General features: G+C 44.2%; 1 protein-coding gene across 1 annotated transcript in view; it reads right to left on the minus strand.

Moving 5' to 3' along the window:
- Window positions 1-5,076: 5,076 nt before the first annotated feature.
- VOPP1 (VOPP1 WW domain binding protein) overlaps window positions 5,077-17,395 on the minus strand; it is a 99,700-nt gene continuing 87,381 nt past the window's right edge. Inside the window, exons 3-5 of the mRNA XM_074986030.1 lie at window positions 14,860-14,937; window positions 13,493-13,629; window positions 5,077-8,006 (exon numbers count right to left, since the gene is read on the minus strand). Coding sequence (XP_074842131.1) covers window positions 7,825-8,006; window positions 13,493-13,629; window positions 14,860-14,937 — 397 coding nt within the window. The 3' untranslated portion in view covers window positions 5,077-7,824. The remainder of the gene's footprint in view (window positions 8,007-13,492; window positions 13,630-14,859; window positions 14,938-17,395) is intronic.

The following is a 17,395-nucleotide window of genomic DNA, read 5'->3' on the forward strand; positions in this document are numbered from 1 at the left end:
ATTCCACTAGGGCGGTGGCAGCATCAACAGCCTTTTTCAAGGGCCTTGTGCTAAAAGACATTTGCAGAGCGGCGACCTGGTCATCCTATGACACCTTCGCCAAACATTACGCCCTTCACAGGGTATTCCACGAGGATACCCGTCTCTCGGCAGCGGTTCTCTCGGGGCAAGCTGCACATAATCCGATTACCCACCTCCTATCTTGGGTTACTGCTGTATGGGTTACTACATAGTCACCTAATGTGGAGCACCCACGGGGACACTCAAAGAAGAAAGAAAGGTTACTCACCGTAGTAACGGTGGTTCTTCGAGATGTGTCCTCGTGGGTGCTCCACTACCCGCCCATCCTCCCTGCTTCGGATCTCTGTTTAGTGTTTTGCAGGAGCATCCAAGGCGGTTGGTCAAGGAACTGGTGGGGACCGGATCGCGCACGTGGCCAGGAGCGCACAAGGGAGAGGCGCGCACCGGCGCATGCGCGGTCCGGCAGAAACTGCTTGGAAGATCCGATCTGCGGCGCCGGGCGAGCCCGACCCCTAATGTGGAGCACCCACGGGGACACATCTCGAAGAACCACCGTTACGACGGTGAGTAACCTTTCTTTCTGCGGCAGGCAAGTGAGCAGGAGAGGGAACACTGCGCTCAAGTAAGTCTCATTAGTAGTCACAGGAGCTTTCCTGTCAGGTGTCTCACAAAAATCCCATTAGCCTCCGTGCCCTCTGCAGGGGTTTTCCTCTTCTCTGCCTTGGCAACAGTACGTTTACTGTAGTGGGCTTGACAGCTCACTCAAGGGCAAAGATGCTGGTTGTCACAAGCAGAAACAAAGCCAAACATGATGAAGCGCCTGTCTGTGATGAACTTGACTGCCCTCTTCATAGCCTGTCCCTAAGTAACATGTAAGGTACTTCAGCTGGAAGCAGGGAGAGAAGCACTTTTTTCATTTTTGCTTAAAGCTGGCAGAGGACATGTGATTCGTGTACATTGCCGAAGTTCCCCAAGTTGTGGTTGTTTCTAGGGTGTGGTCGGACCTAATGGCTTGGGGAGCTGGAAAGCTGAGGTAGGAGCAGTGACCACCTTCAGTCAGATTAGTGAGTGCCACAAGAAAGGGGAGGTATTTTTAATGCCATTCCTGTGTGCATGTATTGAAGAGCGAATTACGTATGGTGTAAAATGTTGTCTCGTTAGCTGACAGCTCTGCTGCAAGGGGGAGGGAGAGCCTGTTACATCAGAGATTCACCCCTAGCTAGAGTAGTGCTAGTGTGGAATGTGTCCTTAGCATTGCTTGACTGCCCATTCTCCCTCCAACACACCAACAATAGGAGGGTGGGGTTTCCACTCCACCAACCACAGCAGAGCCTTTCCACATGTGCCCCTCCACAATCTTAGGTTTGGGCCACACACAACTGTAGGCAACAGGAGTTTAAACAGGAAAACAAGGCTTGAGCCTTTTGCATCCATTTCTCTTCCGTCCCATCTTTCTTCATGTGGGTACTGGGTGCATATATAGATGCTGTTGCTGGCCCCTCAAGTTGCAGACCATCAGCCAGCCAGCGGGAAGGGGAAGAAGGTCATTGCAACAGTATGGCCGTGTCTACACTAGCCCAAAACTTCAAAATGGCCATGCAAATGGTCATTTCGAAGATAACTCATGAAGCACTGAAATACATATTCAGTGCGTCATTAGCATGGGGGCGGCCACGGCACTTCGAAATTGCTGCGGCTCACTGCTGTGCTGCTCATCCAGTTGGTTCCTTTTTTGAAAGGACCCCCATCTGGACAAGCCACGCGGCAACGAGCCCCAGCACTTTCAAAGCGCCACGGCTGCCTGCATGCTAATGAGGTGCTGAATATGTATTTCAGCGCTTCATTAGTAATCGTCGAAATGGCCATTTGCATGGCCATTTTGAAGTTTTGGGCTAGTGTAGACAGCCTATGTAGCAGACACTAAAAGATTTTCTATTGCACACAGCGCCCTGAAGAAGGTGGGGCCTAGTCTGCAAGCGGTGTAGCTGGCAAGCTCTCCTGTGCTCCAAGATCTACTCATCTCATCTGCTGCATAAGGCCTGGAAATAGCGTTCGAGGACATTAGCAGCTTCAGCTGGAAGATTAGTGGCCCCATTACAGGTCATGCAAGGGCAACAGAAGGAACAGAGATCCACCACACCACACAGAAGGCTAAAGCCAAAGGTGGAGAAGGAATCTGGAAGAGGGCAAAGAAAATTTGTCCCACAGGAGTAATATGATTAAAAAGCTCTCCCTTCTCAAGGAGGGGAATGAGCTCAGTTCAGTCTCTGTACTGATCTAGTTTGGAAATGGTCAGCCATGAAGCTTTGCCCACTCTCTCTGCCTCTTGGGGGTTTAGAGTTACAGTTTTATTCCTTCAGTGCTGAAATAAAGCCCATTCCTGGCCCTTCCAGGTTGAACCTCTCTAATTCAGAACTCCAGGCTGGTGAACTCCATAGTCCAGCATGATTGTAGTTAGCTGGATGACCACTTTTCAGGGGGTTGTTAGAGTTTCCTGTGGTTCCATAAAGTTTGTTTACAGGTGCCAGGCCCCGTTCTCAGTGTTCTGTGCTGTTATTTAACTCTAATTTACCCCGAAATGTCTTCTACGAGTCAAATAACCAGTGGAAGTGTGGGTAACGTGCTAGCAAATACTAGCCTCCTGTCATCTGGCATATTCTCTCGTCTGGCACCAGTGAGGTCCCAAGGGTGCTGGATGAGAGAGGTTCAACCTGTAGCGAACTGGGGTTAGTCATCTAGCCATTCTCTTATCAAACCCTGAGACCCCCAGAGAACAAATGGATCACACGTTGCTACTTATAAGAAGTCAGGACCATTAACAACGAACATACCTGAGTGTATGAACTTTTGTGCTTCAGCCCAGTGCCTCGTTCCTTCAGTCAGATAAGGTGGAGAGGTAGGCAGAGGGGTAGGGCATTCCAACACTCCCCCCCCCCCCAAAAAAAAATATCAGCACCACAGTGCCCATGGGCTGGGAATTGCAGCCAATGAAAATCTCGAGGAAGGCACCGTCTGCAGGCAGAGGCAATGTGAACCATGAAGCGCTGCCTCCCCTTTGGAGCCACCTGCAGGGAGCCATCCAAGGTAAGTGCCACCCTGATCCCACTCCCTGCACACACCCCTCACCCCAGCCTGTCCTTCACCCAAAGTCCCTCCTGGAGTCTGTACCCACACACCCTGCAGCTCACCCTCTGCCCAGCTTTGCACTCCCTCTTGTACACCCCCCCCCCACCTGGAACCCCCTCCTGCACCCAAACTCACTCTTAAAAGATACACACATACTTCATGGGAGTCTGACTGCCCAATAGGGAAGGGTGCCTAATTCCCATTGAGCTCAATGCCCTCATTAAACCCTTTTTGTAAATCCCACTAGAGAGGACAGTCCCAATAGGATTTCAGTGCCTGTCACTTCAGAAACAGCAGTCCAAACTTTCAGTCCTCTACCTCCCACCTCTTGCTGTCTGATGCTACCCATAAAGACCCTACAGCTCCTCCACTTCCCTGAGTGGGTATGAACCAAGATGCTTAAGTCTGAACACCTGATACATGCCTCACCCGTAAGCTGACCAGTGCTATGCCCAAATCTCCCTTGTAACTCTAGCCCTAAAATGCAAGGGTCTCCTCATGACATTTCTTTTCCTGTCCTGAAAGATGATGGGCTGTGCACAGCCTCAAAACACCCCTCTTCCCCTGCTCCCTTTATCAGTTAGCATCTTAAAAATAGCACTGGTCAGTGCTTACTCCAGGAGTGAGTTAAAGGTCCTACATCCCAATACAGGATTCATCTCCTCACAAAGGAAACAGCCTCCTGCTATCAGGGAGCATTCCCTGTTCAGCACTGCCTCATTACTTACTTTTACTTCCTCCCAGCAGCCCTTATTTTACCTCCTTGGAGAAACCTGGGCCAATCCCCTCCAACCTTTAGCTTTACACCCTTTCCCAACGCTGAAGGGCCTGACAGTCCACCCTTCATTGACTGCAATGGAATTACAGAAGGATAGAATTCATAGAACAGCAGCTCAGCCCTTTGGTTTTTAATCAGGCAACTGCTCCTCCCTAAAAGCCCTGATTCCTCACTACTTTTCATGGCCACTCACCTTGATGCAAAGCAGAAGGAAACCTCTCTCCCATAAAACAACTGCAGACCCGTCAAGGCAAAGGCAAATGAGGCCCACAGCCCTTTGTTTCCATTTAGCCAACATGTGGAGCAGGTCAGGAAGCTTTCTGAGGTGGCATGCCAAAATTAGCCCTTTAGACCTCTATGTATGGTCCAAGTGATACTTTTTAAAGTCGCCGATAGTCCTACTTACAACAGCTTTATTAATAAACAAACAAATGCAGAGCTTTCCCGTTTAGGTGATGGTTGGTAGCATTAGCTGGTCTTTTGTTAATCCACAGGCAGCCTGGCTTTCAGCAAGCTCCCAGCTGCATAGAGGAGGAGGAGGGGCAGGGCTCACATGCCACTCTTTGCCCCTGTGCCCAGGGTTGTTGACCCCTGAGGTAGCAGCTTAGGCATTGTCTACACTTCCAACGGAGCAACAAAATCTTTGTCCTTCGAACACACTTCAACTCTGCCCCCACTACTCCCTAGCCCCAAAAGGCAAAAGTTTTGCCACAGCAAGTGGCAGTGTAAATAGTTAATTGGTAACAGGAATGTGGAAGTGCTGACAAACTGCATTTGCACCGTCCAGCTGTTCGTGACATGGACATGCTTTATTGTGTCCACAAAGTCAGATGGTAAGAGGCAGGAACACAGTTGCCGAAAGAGCTTGGCAGGCGTGGGGGCTTGCTGTTGCTCTGTTTGATACAGAACTGAGCACATGGTCATGAGTAACAAAGGGTTTAGAATGCCTGCCACTCACTACCTAATCGCTTGCCTGGCCCCTTTCTGCACACTATTGCTTAATTTTTTTTTAATAGACTGCAGCTTCAACTGAACTTTCCACTGGGCCCTTTTTATGATAAAGGTAGAAGTTGCAAGCAGCAGCAGAACTAACTTCTCCCCACTCCCTCCCCAGTCCCATTCCCAAGCCACATTGGGCAGACAAGGCAATAGACATACCCAGATCAATTTTATTTTGCATACATATGAAACATGACCCTATCAAAAGTTACATGGCTTCCCACCCTTTGCTTTTTTAAAACTAGAATAAAGGGAAACAAGCAAACAAATACCTAGAAACCAAACGGAAAGGAAAATTTAAAGGACAGGCATGCAAGCAATTTGCAAATAATTCCCAGGTCTACCCACAGTGCTGCTGTGTTTGTAATTAAAGTATCAAACAAGTTCACCAGAACAGGAGTTTTTGTAAGAGGCAGTTATAATCCACCAACATTAACAAAGGAAACAACTGCATTGCAGAAAAATTTCCCCCGGAAGTTGAATTTCAATATATAGAATAAGAATCTATTGCAAAAGCATTGTTTCTACTCAATGTAACTGAAAAAACCCAGATCTCTTTAGACACATTAAAAAATATAAAAGGGTTTAACAACATCTATCCACTCACATCCTAAGGCCTACTCTGTTAAAAAAACATCCCTTGATTCAGTTTAAAAAATACAGTGTGTACGCAGCCATATTATATGATTTTAAGCAGCTTTACAGTTAGTACTCACCCTAGTTTAGAAAATACATACAGCGGTCCTATGCAGGTAGATGGGCCTTTTGACCACATAATGCACGTATCTCAAATGTTCACAGGGTGTGTATCACAAAGCCAGAAGTAGCTGCTGCATCCTTATGAGCCACAGCCAACAAGAATATTTTAACAGTAATATCCTCAGAACAACATACTATTTGCTGCAATACTTCTTAATTGTATTTTTGCTATATTGTTTCTCACTGCTGGTATCAACGGAAGGGTAATGGGGTGTAAGTCTCTGGTCTGGGTTCTATAGGTCAAACCACCTTATCTATTGCTCCCTTCTGGCTTTAAAATCTATTAAGCCCATGAGTAACACAGCAATAGTGCACTCTCCTAAGTGCAAGAGTCTCCTCAGAGGTCTGCCATACAATCAAGAGCAATTCTGCCTCAGTTAGGACTGCTGAATTCAATCCTTTTAAGGGTCGTTCCATTCAGAAAAGTGATGAAACAGAGTGCAAGTTCACTGGTGCTCTGTTTTCTGTACTGAAGGTGCATAATTTACAAGCAAAAAAGATGTTTGTTTCTGATTTTCAGTCCTGCAACTCAACCTGGCCTCTGAGAGCCAACTTTTCTCAAATCTTCCCCGGTGAGAAAGGCCGAATGAGGCCCTCTGTTTCATCTGTGCAAGGCAGATGCCTTTGGAGTGTGTGCTCAGTTACACCTGGGCACTCACACACATTCAATGGGGTGGCACCAGTGTAACTAATTGGAAGCTAATAAATATTTCTATAGGCCCTATGCCAGAAGCTCACAGCTGTGTTCATTCTTTAGTTCTAAACAGCAGTAAAAAGAATCACACTTTAAGGGGAAAATGAGTGGGAAAAATGACTGCAAAAATAACCATTCATAAATATCTTGAGAAAAAGGGTTTTGTTTGTTGGAAGTTGGAGAGTGAGACACTTTCAGCCTGATGGTACAAGTGGTAGTTGCATGGCCAATGTGTCCATGCATTAGTCTGAGGGGCAAGCCCTAAACATCTATCCCAGTGAGTTAATGCACTTACCGATGTTTTAAGAGAGGGTTTTCAAATCTCTTGATTGGAGAAAACAAACACTCTTTTGTACTCTATTTGCGGCTATAAGACCATAACCAAAACCAGAGAGTTAACATGTTGTATGGGACAAGGACCCAGTCATCACTAGTGAAGTCAATGACAAAATTCCCAGTGGTTTCAAAGGGAGCAACATTTGATCCCAAGACCCAGATGGATCTGGACCTAAAATGGAAAAAATTGGAAATTTATCTTTAGAGGGGAAAAATCCTCTTCTCGCACTGCCATTGCTAAGTAGTTTCTCTTCAAGGCTAGATGTGTAGCTGTGAGCTGAGAAAAACCTTTCTTTCCCCACAAAGATCAGTCTAACATTTAGATCATCAACTACATTTTACAATCTTTTCCTTGGCAAAAACCAAACTAAAATAAAATAAAAAAGCCTCCAGAAAGTGCCAAAAGGAGAACAGCCAGGATTAAGGTGACAAATTCGGAGTACACATGCAGGTGGAGTCGCTGCAGCTCCGCATATCTGTCTTTTTTGGATCCACATTTTTTTTTTTATAGAAACGAAGCTCTCAAGTGGGACTCATTCCAAACAGAACCCACAGCCATGACTTGACTGACTCACTCACTTGATGGCTTCCATAAGGTCTTTTCCCCTTTGTGTGCCTCAGAACAGAGCTTTCCAAGAAAACCACAGGCCATGAGATTGGTGGTCATGCTTCACGTAAATGTCTTGCCCTGACTCTTTCTTCCAGGTCACTACTTTTCTCCTTTCTACTCTAGCAGAGTACCATGTTCATCTATCTACTGGGTTTTAGGGAAGCACACATCACTTTATGGTTGCATAAATCTGCTACCGTATTTTGCCACAATACATTAACATACACATTTGAAACAATAAATAAAAGGAAAACATACTGTATTTAAATATAAGTTTCCATTAAAAGCATTAAAAAGACCTTGCTTTAGTTTTGAATACATCAAAATGAAAATTCACCCCTACCACAAAAAAAACATCCCTTCCAAGTAATATGAGTGGGGAGCATGTGTAGGGAGAGTTAGAGAATTAGCAAGTGTTCAGAAGGGCAGAGGCCCTCTAGCCAAGTCACTTTGCAATGGCACCTGCTTCTCACAGAGTCAGGTAATGGAGCTGCAGAGTTGTTACGTGGAGGATTTCACCACCTGCTCATATGGGGGTGGTGGTGCATTGCAGTAAGAGGGTGGAGGTGGGTACACTGGATTCCCCTGTGGGGAGTTGGGCTGGACATGGAAAGCCATAGCCATGGGATTCATCACAGGCCCTCCTGGATCCGTGTAGTATGGCATTCCTGGTTGCTGTGATCCTAAAAGAAATGGAGTGAAAATACACTAATTTATAATGTAATGGTAAATGTACAGAAAACAGACAGGTTAGTATCATGCTGCTCTAGTGCCAGGGAAAGGACAAATGTGCTCTTCCCTAAAGGCAAATGATAAGTGCAGGTTTTGTTGGGGATATATGATACATGGCCAATACAAATGTTTCCATCTAATGGCTGCCCAGTCACATGAAGTTGATGGACCCAGCCCAATGCCCAGTGGATAGCCTTTGACACCATAACAAATCACTATCACACTTGCTAGCACCTTGCTGGGAGTCTCAGAAGGCAAAGGAATGAATGGAGACAGAGGGCAGGCCTACACTAGGGAGGAAAGTTGACCTAAGATACACAACTCCAGCTATGAGAATGGCACACCTGGAGTCAATGAACCTTAGGTCAACTTTCTCCACTGTCCTCACAGCAGGATGTCAACAGGAAAAACTCTCCCACTGACTTCCCTTACTCCTTGCAACTACAAGGAGTACCAGGATCGACGGGGACATCCTCAATAGTAACAGAGAGGGAGCCGTGCTAGTCTATACACTATCAAAACAAAAAAGCTGTCAAGTAGCACTTTAAAGACTAGCAAAATAGTTTATCAGGTGAGCTTTCGTGGGACAGACACACTTCTTCAGATCATAGCCAGACCAGACCAGACTCAATATTTAAGGCACAGAGAACCAAAAATAGTAATCAAGGTTGACAAATCAGAAAAAAATGATCAAGGTGAGCAAATCAGAGAGCAGAGGGGTGGGGCAGGGGAGAGTCAAGAATTAGATTAGATTTTGGTTCTCTATGCCTTAAATATTGAGTCTGTTCTGGTATGGCTATGGTCTGAAGAAGTGGGTCTGTCCCACAAAAGCTCACCTAATAAATGATTTTGCTAGTCTTTAAAGTGCTACTTGACAGCTTTTTTGTTTTGATAGTATATAGACATCCTCAATGTTTGATTTATTGCATCCACACCACACTCACTAAATCGAACCCCGGACGTTTGATCTCCACAGTTTCAGAACTACCTCTCATCCCCTCAGGGTGCTTTCTCCAGATCATGAGCACTGGGGATGCCTCGCACGCCACTTCTGCTTCTGTGCCCAGAGAAGTTCAGTTTCCAAGGCTATCGAACCTGCACCATTTAAGAGCACTGAATTTGCTTTGTAAAAAAAAAAAACACACCACAGGATCTCAACCTACAGTCATAGCCCTTATCTCTCACACGTTCTCTCTGTTCAGCTGCCTCCGGATACAATCTGGATACTGTAAGGACATCTCTCCAAGGAAAGAAAACATTAGATGGGAACTCTACAACACATATCCATGTACTTAGCAGTGTTGGACAGAAGCAACAAATCAGCAAGCATTAAGGGCCCAATTAATACCAACATGCCTGACCATAAGGCTGTTGTGTGTTTCCTCACCAACCTAATGGCAACATCCCAGACGTTAGCAGTTAGCGCAAGCCAGAGAGAATCACTTTTCCAAACCTCTCATCATTTTTGTTGCCATTCTTTGTACCTTTCCCAGTTCCAATTTTTTGGTTTTTTTGGTTTATTTGGAGATGATGCAACCAGAACGGCATGAAGTAGTCAAGCTGTGGGCCTCCCATGGATTTATACATTGGCATTATATTTTCTCTTTTATCATCTGTCCCTTTCCTAATGGTTCTTAGCATTCCATTACCACATTGAGCAGACGTTTTTAGTCACTCATGACAATTCCAAAGTTTCTTATCAATAAAACTCTATTTTGTATGGTTTCAGCACAGCAAGGCTGAGTTAACAGCCGATAGTAGTCAAGAAGCAATGATTTCTCCTGAACACCTTGCTCCCTGCTTTGGCAGTAAGGAGAAGTGTCCCCAGGGATTTTCCCTTTGTTCACCAATTCCCAGGCCCCAGGAACTCAGACATCTTGAATTGTTATATACTACTTCATGCTCTTTCAGACTGAGAAGATGTATTTTCTTAGTATCCAAGAGCCTAAGCCACAAGGTACCAATCCAAACATCCATGGAGCTTCGGGTGTATGGATCTGACATTTGGTTTGATCCAGTTAGTGGTTAAGATTAGGGAAGCAACTCCTCCCTTCCTACAAACGGATGCTGTCCTTCACCCTGTCTTGGTTAAGTAACACTTCCCCGACAGCTTCCCCGCCTCTTTTGCTCCTGCCCATTTCCATCCAATGTAACTGCCAATCCCACTATAGAAAGAAAGTCCAGCCCTCGAGATTAGATTAGGAACTGGATCCAAATCCAATAGCTGGGCAAATTTTGGCCCATACCTACTGTTATTTTTCTTAAGCATTTTGCCAGGATGCTGGTGCTTGCACATTTCAGCGCTTTTGCTCACATTTCCTTTCACAAAGGGAACTTAGATGAACAGTGAGGGCACTCCTGGAATTCTGCATTTACTAGTATTAAAATGCCTTGCACAAGTACATCATAGTGGCCAATTTATTTCTATACTGGCATATGAATCAGTCACACTTCCAATAAACCCAACAGCAAAATTCTTGCAGGATCAGCTCCCATGTGTTTACTTTTATTGTGTGCTATATCAGAACTATTAAAAACCATTAGTCTCTCAAAAATGGGATGCTAAGGAGCCACCAATCCGTTGGACATCATGGCTGTGTCTACGTATGCTCCTCCCTTTCGGAAGGGGCACGTTAATAAGGCACTTCGGAACAGGGTAATGAGGTGCTGACTTGCATATTCAGTGCCTCATTAGCCAAATGAATTGGGAATAAGAGAATTTCAAAGTGTGGGTTTTATTTCGAAGTGCCCGTGTCTATACAGCCAGTCTGCATTTTGAAAGCTGCACCTTCAAAGCGCAACTGCCATTATGCTAATGAGGCACTGAATATGCATGTCAGCACCTCATCAACCTGTTCCAAAGTGCCTTATTAACATGCCCCTTCCGAAAGGGAGGGACATGTATAGACACGGCCCATGTGAGCCTTAGGTGCTCAGCACCCTGGAGGATTTAAGTGAGCTTTATTTTAAAGGACAAGCATGGTCAGAAATGCAGAGGAATTCAGAGTGGCTGGGACTCCCATGAGAAAGATCGAGAAAGGATTTAAGGGCCTATTCTAGAGCTGACCGAAACCAAAGACCTTTTTAAAAAATTAAAAGCATGTAACATAACTAGGATATTAAAAGACTTACTGAACAGCCATTTTCTATTTACACATGACTTCTGCCATGTGTGGATCTTTACGAACCATGACTGTGTTCTAAAATTAAGTATATTTGTCAATTCAGCCACGTGATGCTCCTTGTGTGTACATAACCTCTGGATTATTTTGAAGACTCATAATATTTTTCCCCTACTTTTAAAATAAACTGGCTCACAAGGGAAATGTGTGACTGGTAATCAAAAAAATAAGTGTATGTTTGTGTTTTTGTTACTGAACAGAAATTCCTAGGAATTTAACACATTAACGAATGAAAGAAAGGAATACCTTAAAGAGAAAAATACATGTGTGGAAGTATGCGAAGGAAGGGATCCTTATATGTCACACAGTTAGATCTCCGACTGAAAGAGAATGTGTGTGCACATACAGAACGACGTGGATAAACACTGAGCAGGGGCATTACTGGAATTTAGGCAGTGTATCTGTGTGTGATACAATATGCCACACATTGGGAAGTCTGAACTTAAGGTCTCACTGTGTGACCTACTGTTTGTGATTTTATGACTGGTTGGCACATTTTCAACTAACCTTTTGTCACTGGAATATGCACTGAAGCCAAAATGTTTTGTGAAGATGTAGCAGTTATGACAAAAATTTTTAGCAGGAAGGTTTCTGAGATTCAAGGCAGACTCACGAATCTCTTGTGGAGACAGACTCAAAGGGAAACCCTGACCTTCTCAATCAGAAGACAGATGTTTTGACACACTGTCTGTTTTGTGAAAATGTTGGAAAGTTTTTGGTTTAATTCCACTGCAGGAAACAAATTTTGAAACCTGGAAAGCTATCAAGAAATGAAATAGTCATTCTACAGCCATCTCTATCTGTGAGGCAATGTAATCCAAGTTAAGAGCATAGGAATGCCTTCAGGTATGTCTCCACTGAAACTGGGATGAGATTCATAGCTCATGTTCAGGTTCCTTGTGCTAGCTGTCCTCCAGGTCACTTGCTTAAAGCACCAGTGTGGAGGTATACGTGTAGGCTTCAGCAAGGGATGCACAAATCTGTCTGACCTTCCTGGGAATAGACCTGCTTGTGCACCTGTCATGTAGCCCACACCATAACATCCTATCAAAACAAAAAAGCAGTCAAGTAGCACTTTAAAGACTAACAAAATAATTTATTAGGTGAGCTTTCGTGGGACAGATGAAAGCTCACCTAATAAATTATTTTGTTAGTCTTTAAAATGCTACTTGACTGCTTTTTTGTTTTGATAGGATATAGACTAGCACAGCTCCCTCTCTGTTAGTACATAACAGCTCTAGAGTCCAGCTAGCATTGATATGTGTACATAATCATGGATGCAACATAGATACACCCTTAGGGAGGGTAAAGGGAATTGAAATCTTTTCTCTCTGTGTTGATACTCATGCACATGGAGTGGTATATGCAGTGAGCATGGGGTACATAAGAGTATCTCTATTGTGGCTGCCAGAGTTTGACAGGTAAATATGGGCTGCATTTTGCTACCTGTGTAGATTCATCATCTGCAGCTAGAAATTTGGATCCTCTAACTGGAGGGGACAGGAGTCAAGGAAGTCCCACAAAGCACTCATATTCTCTGACGTGCTCTGGGTTGGACTGTTCAAGAGATAGCATGTGGGTGGGCTGGGGGTCAGCAGATTTACTACTGGCTGGATCCTTCAGATCACCTCCAAATTGTGATTTGACAACTGAAGAATTTTCCCTCTTCTACAGCAGAATTGCATAACACAGAGGGCAAATCAAAAATGGAAAATCGACACTATTGCAGAAGGGTGTTCCATTGCGGCAAAGGTATTTTCTAAAAGATGGTACCACCTAAGGGAAGCTGTTCCTTATTATTCATAAAAAAGAAGATCATCACTAAGGTGGCATTGCCCATTGTTCTGTGTACGTTGCAATATGATCAACCATTTTCTTATCTTGTTTGCATTCATGGAAATAAAAGTATAAAAAAACAGTGAGTGAAGAACTTTCTAGATGGGATTGATAAAAGAAATGGAATAATTCTTTGGAAAGAGAATGGGTGAGCACGGCGATCGCCTGTTCTGTTCTTTCTTCTGAAGTACTCGCCATGGTTGGAAAGCAGGATTCTGGGCTGCATGGGCTACTGGTCTGACCCAGTCTGGCTGTTTTTTATCTCCTACTGGATCTCAATAGTACTGGGCACACATACGCAAATGGTGCAACATACCTGAAGCACAACTGCTAGTCCTAGCTAAAGATCCCACACGTTTTAATTGTTTCCTGTGCACACAGGAGAAATCCGACAGGCTAGTATATAAGCAGTGTCTGACCTGCTGCAGTGTTGGCTGGTTGTCTGGTATAGGATACATTAAAAGTAGGTTCTTCTACGAGCGGTGGAGGGTACATCCGTCTTCGGATGAAGAACCCAGCTCCACAGCAGAACAGAACACCCATCATCAGAAGGAACCTGAACAAAAGGAGGAGGAAAAAATCATGTCTGGAGATGGCTCCCATTTAAAGTGCAGGGCGTCAGAGAGCTGGGGATATTTAAAGATTCATACATATGAGAAACCAAGATCATACCCTCTAATCCTCAGCTCCCATATGCCGTTATCAGGATTTCCTGAAACTATTATTCCTTGAAAGCAGGACTGCAAAAGCAGAGATATATATGTAAGACAGCACATGGCGGAAGTTTTACAGTGACTGAGAAGATTTTGTTCCTAGGAGTGTTTTTATCCATATAAAGTTCATTTATGCAGTTTTCCACTGTGTTTCCTTTTATTAGCTTTACAGGAACAAAAGTGATAGCACCAGCAGAGCTGGGAGACTTCTCTCTTCTTCCCCTACCTCTGGGGCTATGGGCTCATCTGTCCACTCCTACCACCTCTTAACTTCACCTGTGATTTCCTTGGATCAGCATTTCAAAAATAATATTGATGGAAATGTAGGAATTGGGTCCATATGCCCTGCCTTTGGGGCAATGCATACCAGAGGGATTCCTTTGGACCACAGCTATGCAGTTCCTTGAACAGACCAGTGGGGTCACTGTTGAACAACACAAATGCACATCTCTCAGCCCAGATGCTAAATAGGTTTGCTGGGTAGTGCTCCCTAATGGCTAATGAAGAGAAAGGATGAAGGATGAAAGCACAAAAGTTGCATGGCACTGTAAAACCCAGGCTGCAATGAGCCAAACTCTACATCAGTGCAAACGAGAATAGAATTTGGTCTTACATCACCAAGCCAACATTAACAAAGTCCCTTCCAGCTCTTTCGCTGGAAAGCGTTTACCTTGGACAGAATGGTTGAGATGTGCAAAGCTACTTTGGGGATTCTAATGCAGATGTCACATTCAATGAAAGGGGGACCGTGCATCTGTTACACAGCTTCTTTGAGAATCTTGCCTATGTATACGTGTGTGAGCACCTGTGTAAATACACACACACGCATGAGTGACAAGAGGGCTCTGGTGGCCATTTAAAAGGGACGTGGGGCTCTTGCTGCTGCTCCTGCCACTGAGGTAACAGCACAGAAGCTGCTTACTTTGTTTTCCACCCGTTTGCAGCTCCGTATGTTTATACACACTAACACACGCACATACACACACAAACTTTAAATGTGGTGGTTCACAGGGGTTTCTTAAAATGAAGGCAAGCACAGAATACACATTTAGGAAAAAAACGTCCTAACCTACCAAAAATACCAGAGGCGTTGGATTGACAGGGCTCTTACGCAGCATCTTGAACCACAACAATCTTCATAGGAGCGACATCTGCATAAGAATAAAGAGAAAAGGATGTTCATTTAGGGAGTGTTTGTCACAAAGTAAAAATGAATCATATCGGAATCTAGCACCATGGGGTAAACATAAGCTCAATAGGAAAATCTTTATCAAATCCAGTTATTGTAAACAGACAGTACAGCATCTAAACACAGAGCCAGAGGAGTCAGTGACTCTGATATAATTAAAGTCACTGCTGGGGTGCATGTGGGGGGAAGGAGCCATCATTTATGACCTAATAAATCGGGAAGGAAAAAGGTTGCATTGTTGCCATGGTGGCAGAAAGCACAGCTGGGATTCTCTCTTGAGCAGTGGTTCTCAACCTACTTACCATCACAGGCCACAGCTGCAGCTCCTGTATCTTGGGTGGCTTTTATGGTCCTGAGGATGAAACTTAGGCCACAGCTGTGTGCTGACTGGACCACAAGCAGCACAGAAATTGAGAACCATGGCTAAAGAGAGTGGAATGTCTGTTACTTTGGGGATGTTAATAAACCCAACATTAATGTCTCCAGGAACAGTAATATGGGTCCTGGTTGTCCTCTCAGGGACAGAGGGTTTACACCGATTTCACTGGAGTCGCTCTTGACTTACACGGGCATAAAAATCAGGCCCAGGGTATCACTGTGTCCTTTAATATAGCATTAGGCACACAGAACAGTAACCCACATCTGACTCCTAGAGACATAGCTAAGCACCAGTCCAGTTGATTTTAGTAAGTACTTGGTAAGGATTGCAGGTTTCAGTTACCGGTTCATATGTTCAGTCCTGTTATACAGTATTTATGCCATTCACAATATTGCTGTACATTATTCAGACAGCCTTCTTCTCTGCCCCCTTTTAAGCCTCCTAAGATGACTGACTGGAACATTTAATTTTACACAGTGGGGCTAGCTGAAGAGCAATCTCCAGACCCTGGGGATCTACAGAGTGTCTAAGGGCTTTTCTTCACTTCTGCAAAGATCAACCTGGTTAGGGTTGATGTTCCGGAGTTCGATTTTTGCACATCTGGAAAAGACGTGCAAAATCAGTCTCTCTGGGGTTGGCAGTTGACCCCATACTCCTTGCTATCGTGAGGAGTAGGAGGGGTCGACAGGAGAAATACTCCTGTTGACCTTCCTTAGTGAAGACAGTCAAATAAGTCAATTTCTGATACATAGCTAGAACTGTGTATCTGAAATTAACTTATTTTCCTAGTATAGCCCATGCCCACGGGGTCTGTGAAAGATTGTTGTTATTGTAGAACATGGTTTTCAGACTGGGTCTGCAGACCACATCTAAGATTTCCAAAGGGGTCAGGACCTCCATTCAAAAATTTTTAGGGGGTCAGCAAACGAAAAAATGATTGAAAACCCTGGTTGTAGAAGAAAGCAGTACTGCTACATTTCATCCCGTTTTATGAACGCCACGGACACTGAGTACGAAGCAGTTTGGGTTTTGTTCATTACCAACAGACAAGTACAAGATCACAGCAGGCTGATCACCCATCCTTTGCAAACTGGCAGAGTGAATCTCATTGTATTCTTACCATAGCTGCAAAGTTAAAAACACCTCCTAACATTATTTTGCCTTATTAGAGTGCAAAGCTGGTTAGGAGAAAAAAAAAATGGGGGAGGACAGGAATCCCAAAGCTCACAGAGTTCACTCCAGGCAGCTCTCTTTCTTCAATGAAACCTGGAAGAAAAACTCATTAAAGACCCAGGAAAAATTCATCATGTAGTACATATAGTTTTAGTAAATGAAAAAAAAAATAAAGTGATAGACTTGACCTCCCAGCCAAGATTTTTCAGTCATGTATTTCAAAAGCCTAGAGTCCCATGCCGAGCAATTAAGAGGCAGACATTCTCCCATAAACCCATTTCGGTCCAACATTTTATGGGGAAAAAGCAGTTTTGAAAATATTTTAGCGCCATTCCCTGAATGTGTAAGGAAAATGTCACTAATGCTGAAGTCAGCACATGCATTAATGGGTGAACTCACAAGCCGTTTCTGTTGCAGCTGCCACTTCCAGCAGCCGCAAGAAAAGCGGCCAGATGCTAAGCTGAAAAAAGGACAGAGGTAACATGGAAGCTGTGATAAACAGCCTAAAGAGTTAGCTGACAAAATTTGCCATTGAATGGAAATGATTCACACTGCCATATCCAGATAAGACAAGAAGAGGAGGAACCATCAGCAACTGAACTGCACTGCTTTAATAATTGAATGTGAGCCAAATTTTCAAAAAAGCAGAAGACTAGATTTATGTTTGTACATCTACATTTGCATGTAAAAAAAACCTCAAGTGATTAACTGCATGTACAATTACTCACTTATATGCTCAATTAACAAATGTGCATTCACAAATGCAGGTTAATGCACATAGAATCCATGCTCTGCTCTTTGAAAATGGGATCCCTTGCCCTTATGGATTATTTCCGAATAGATGACCTGCCTTGGCCAAAGAGATGTG

Source organism: Carettochelys insculpta, chromosome 2 (genome assembly GCF_033958435.1).
Source record: "Carettochelys insculpta isolate YL-2023 chromosome 2, ASM3395843v1, whole genome shotgun sequence".
Taxonomy (NCBI): Eukaryota; Metazoa; Chordata; order Testudines; family Carettochelyidae; genus Carettochelys; species Carettochelys insculpta.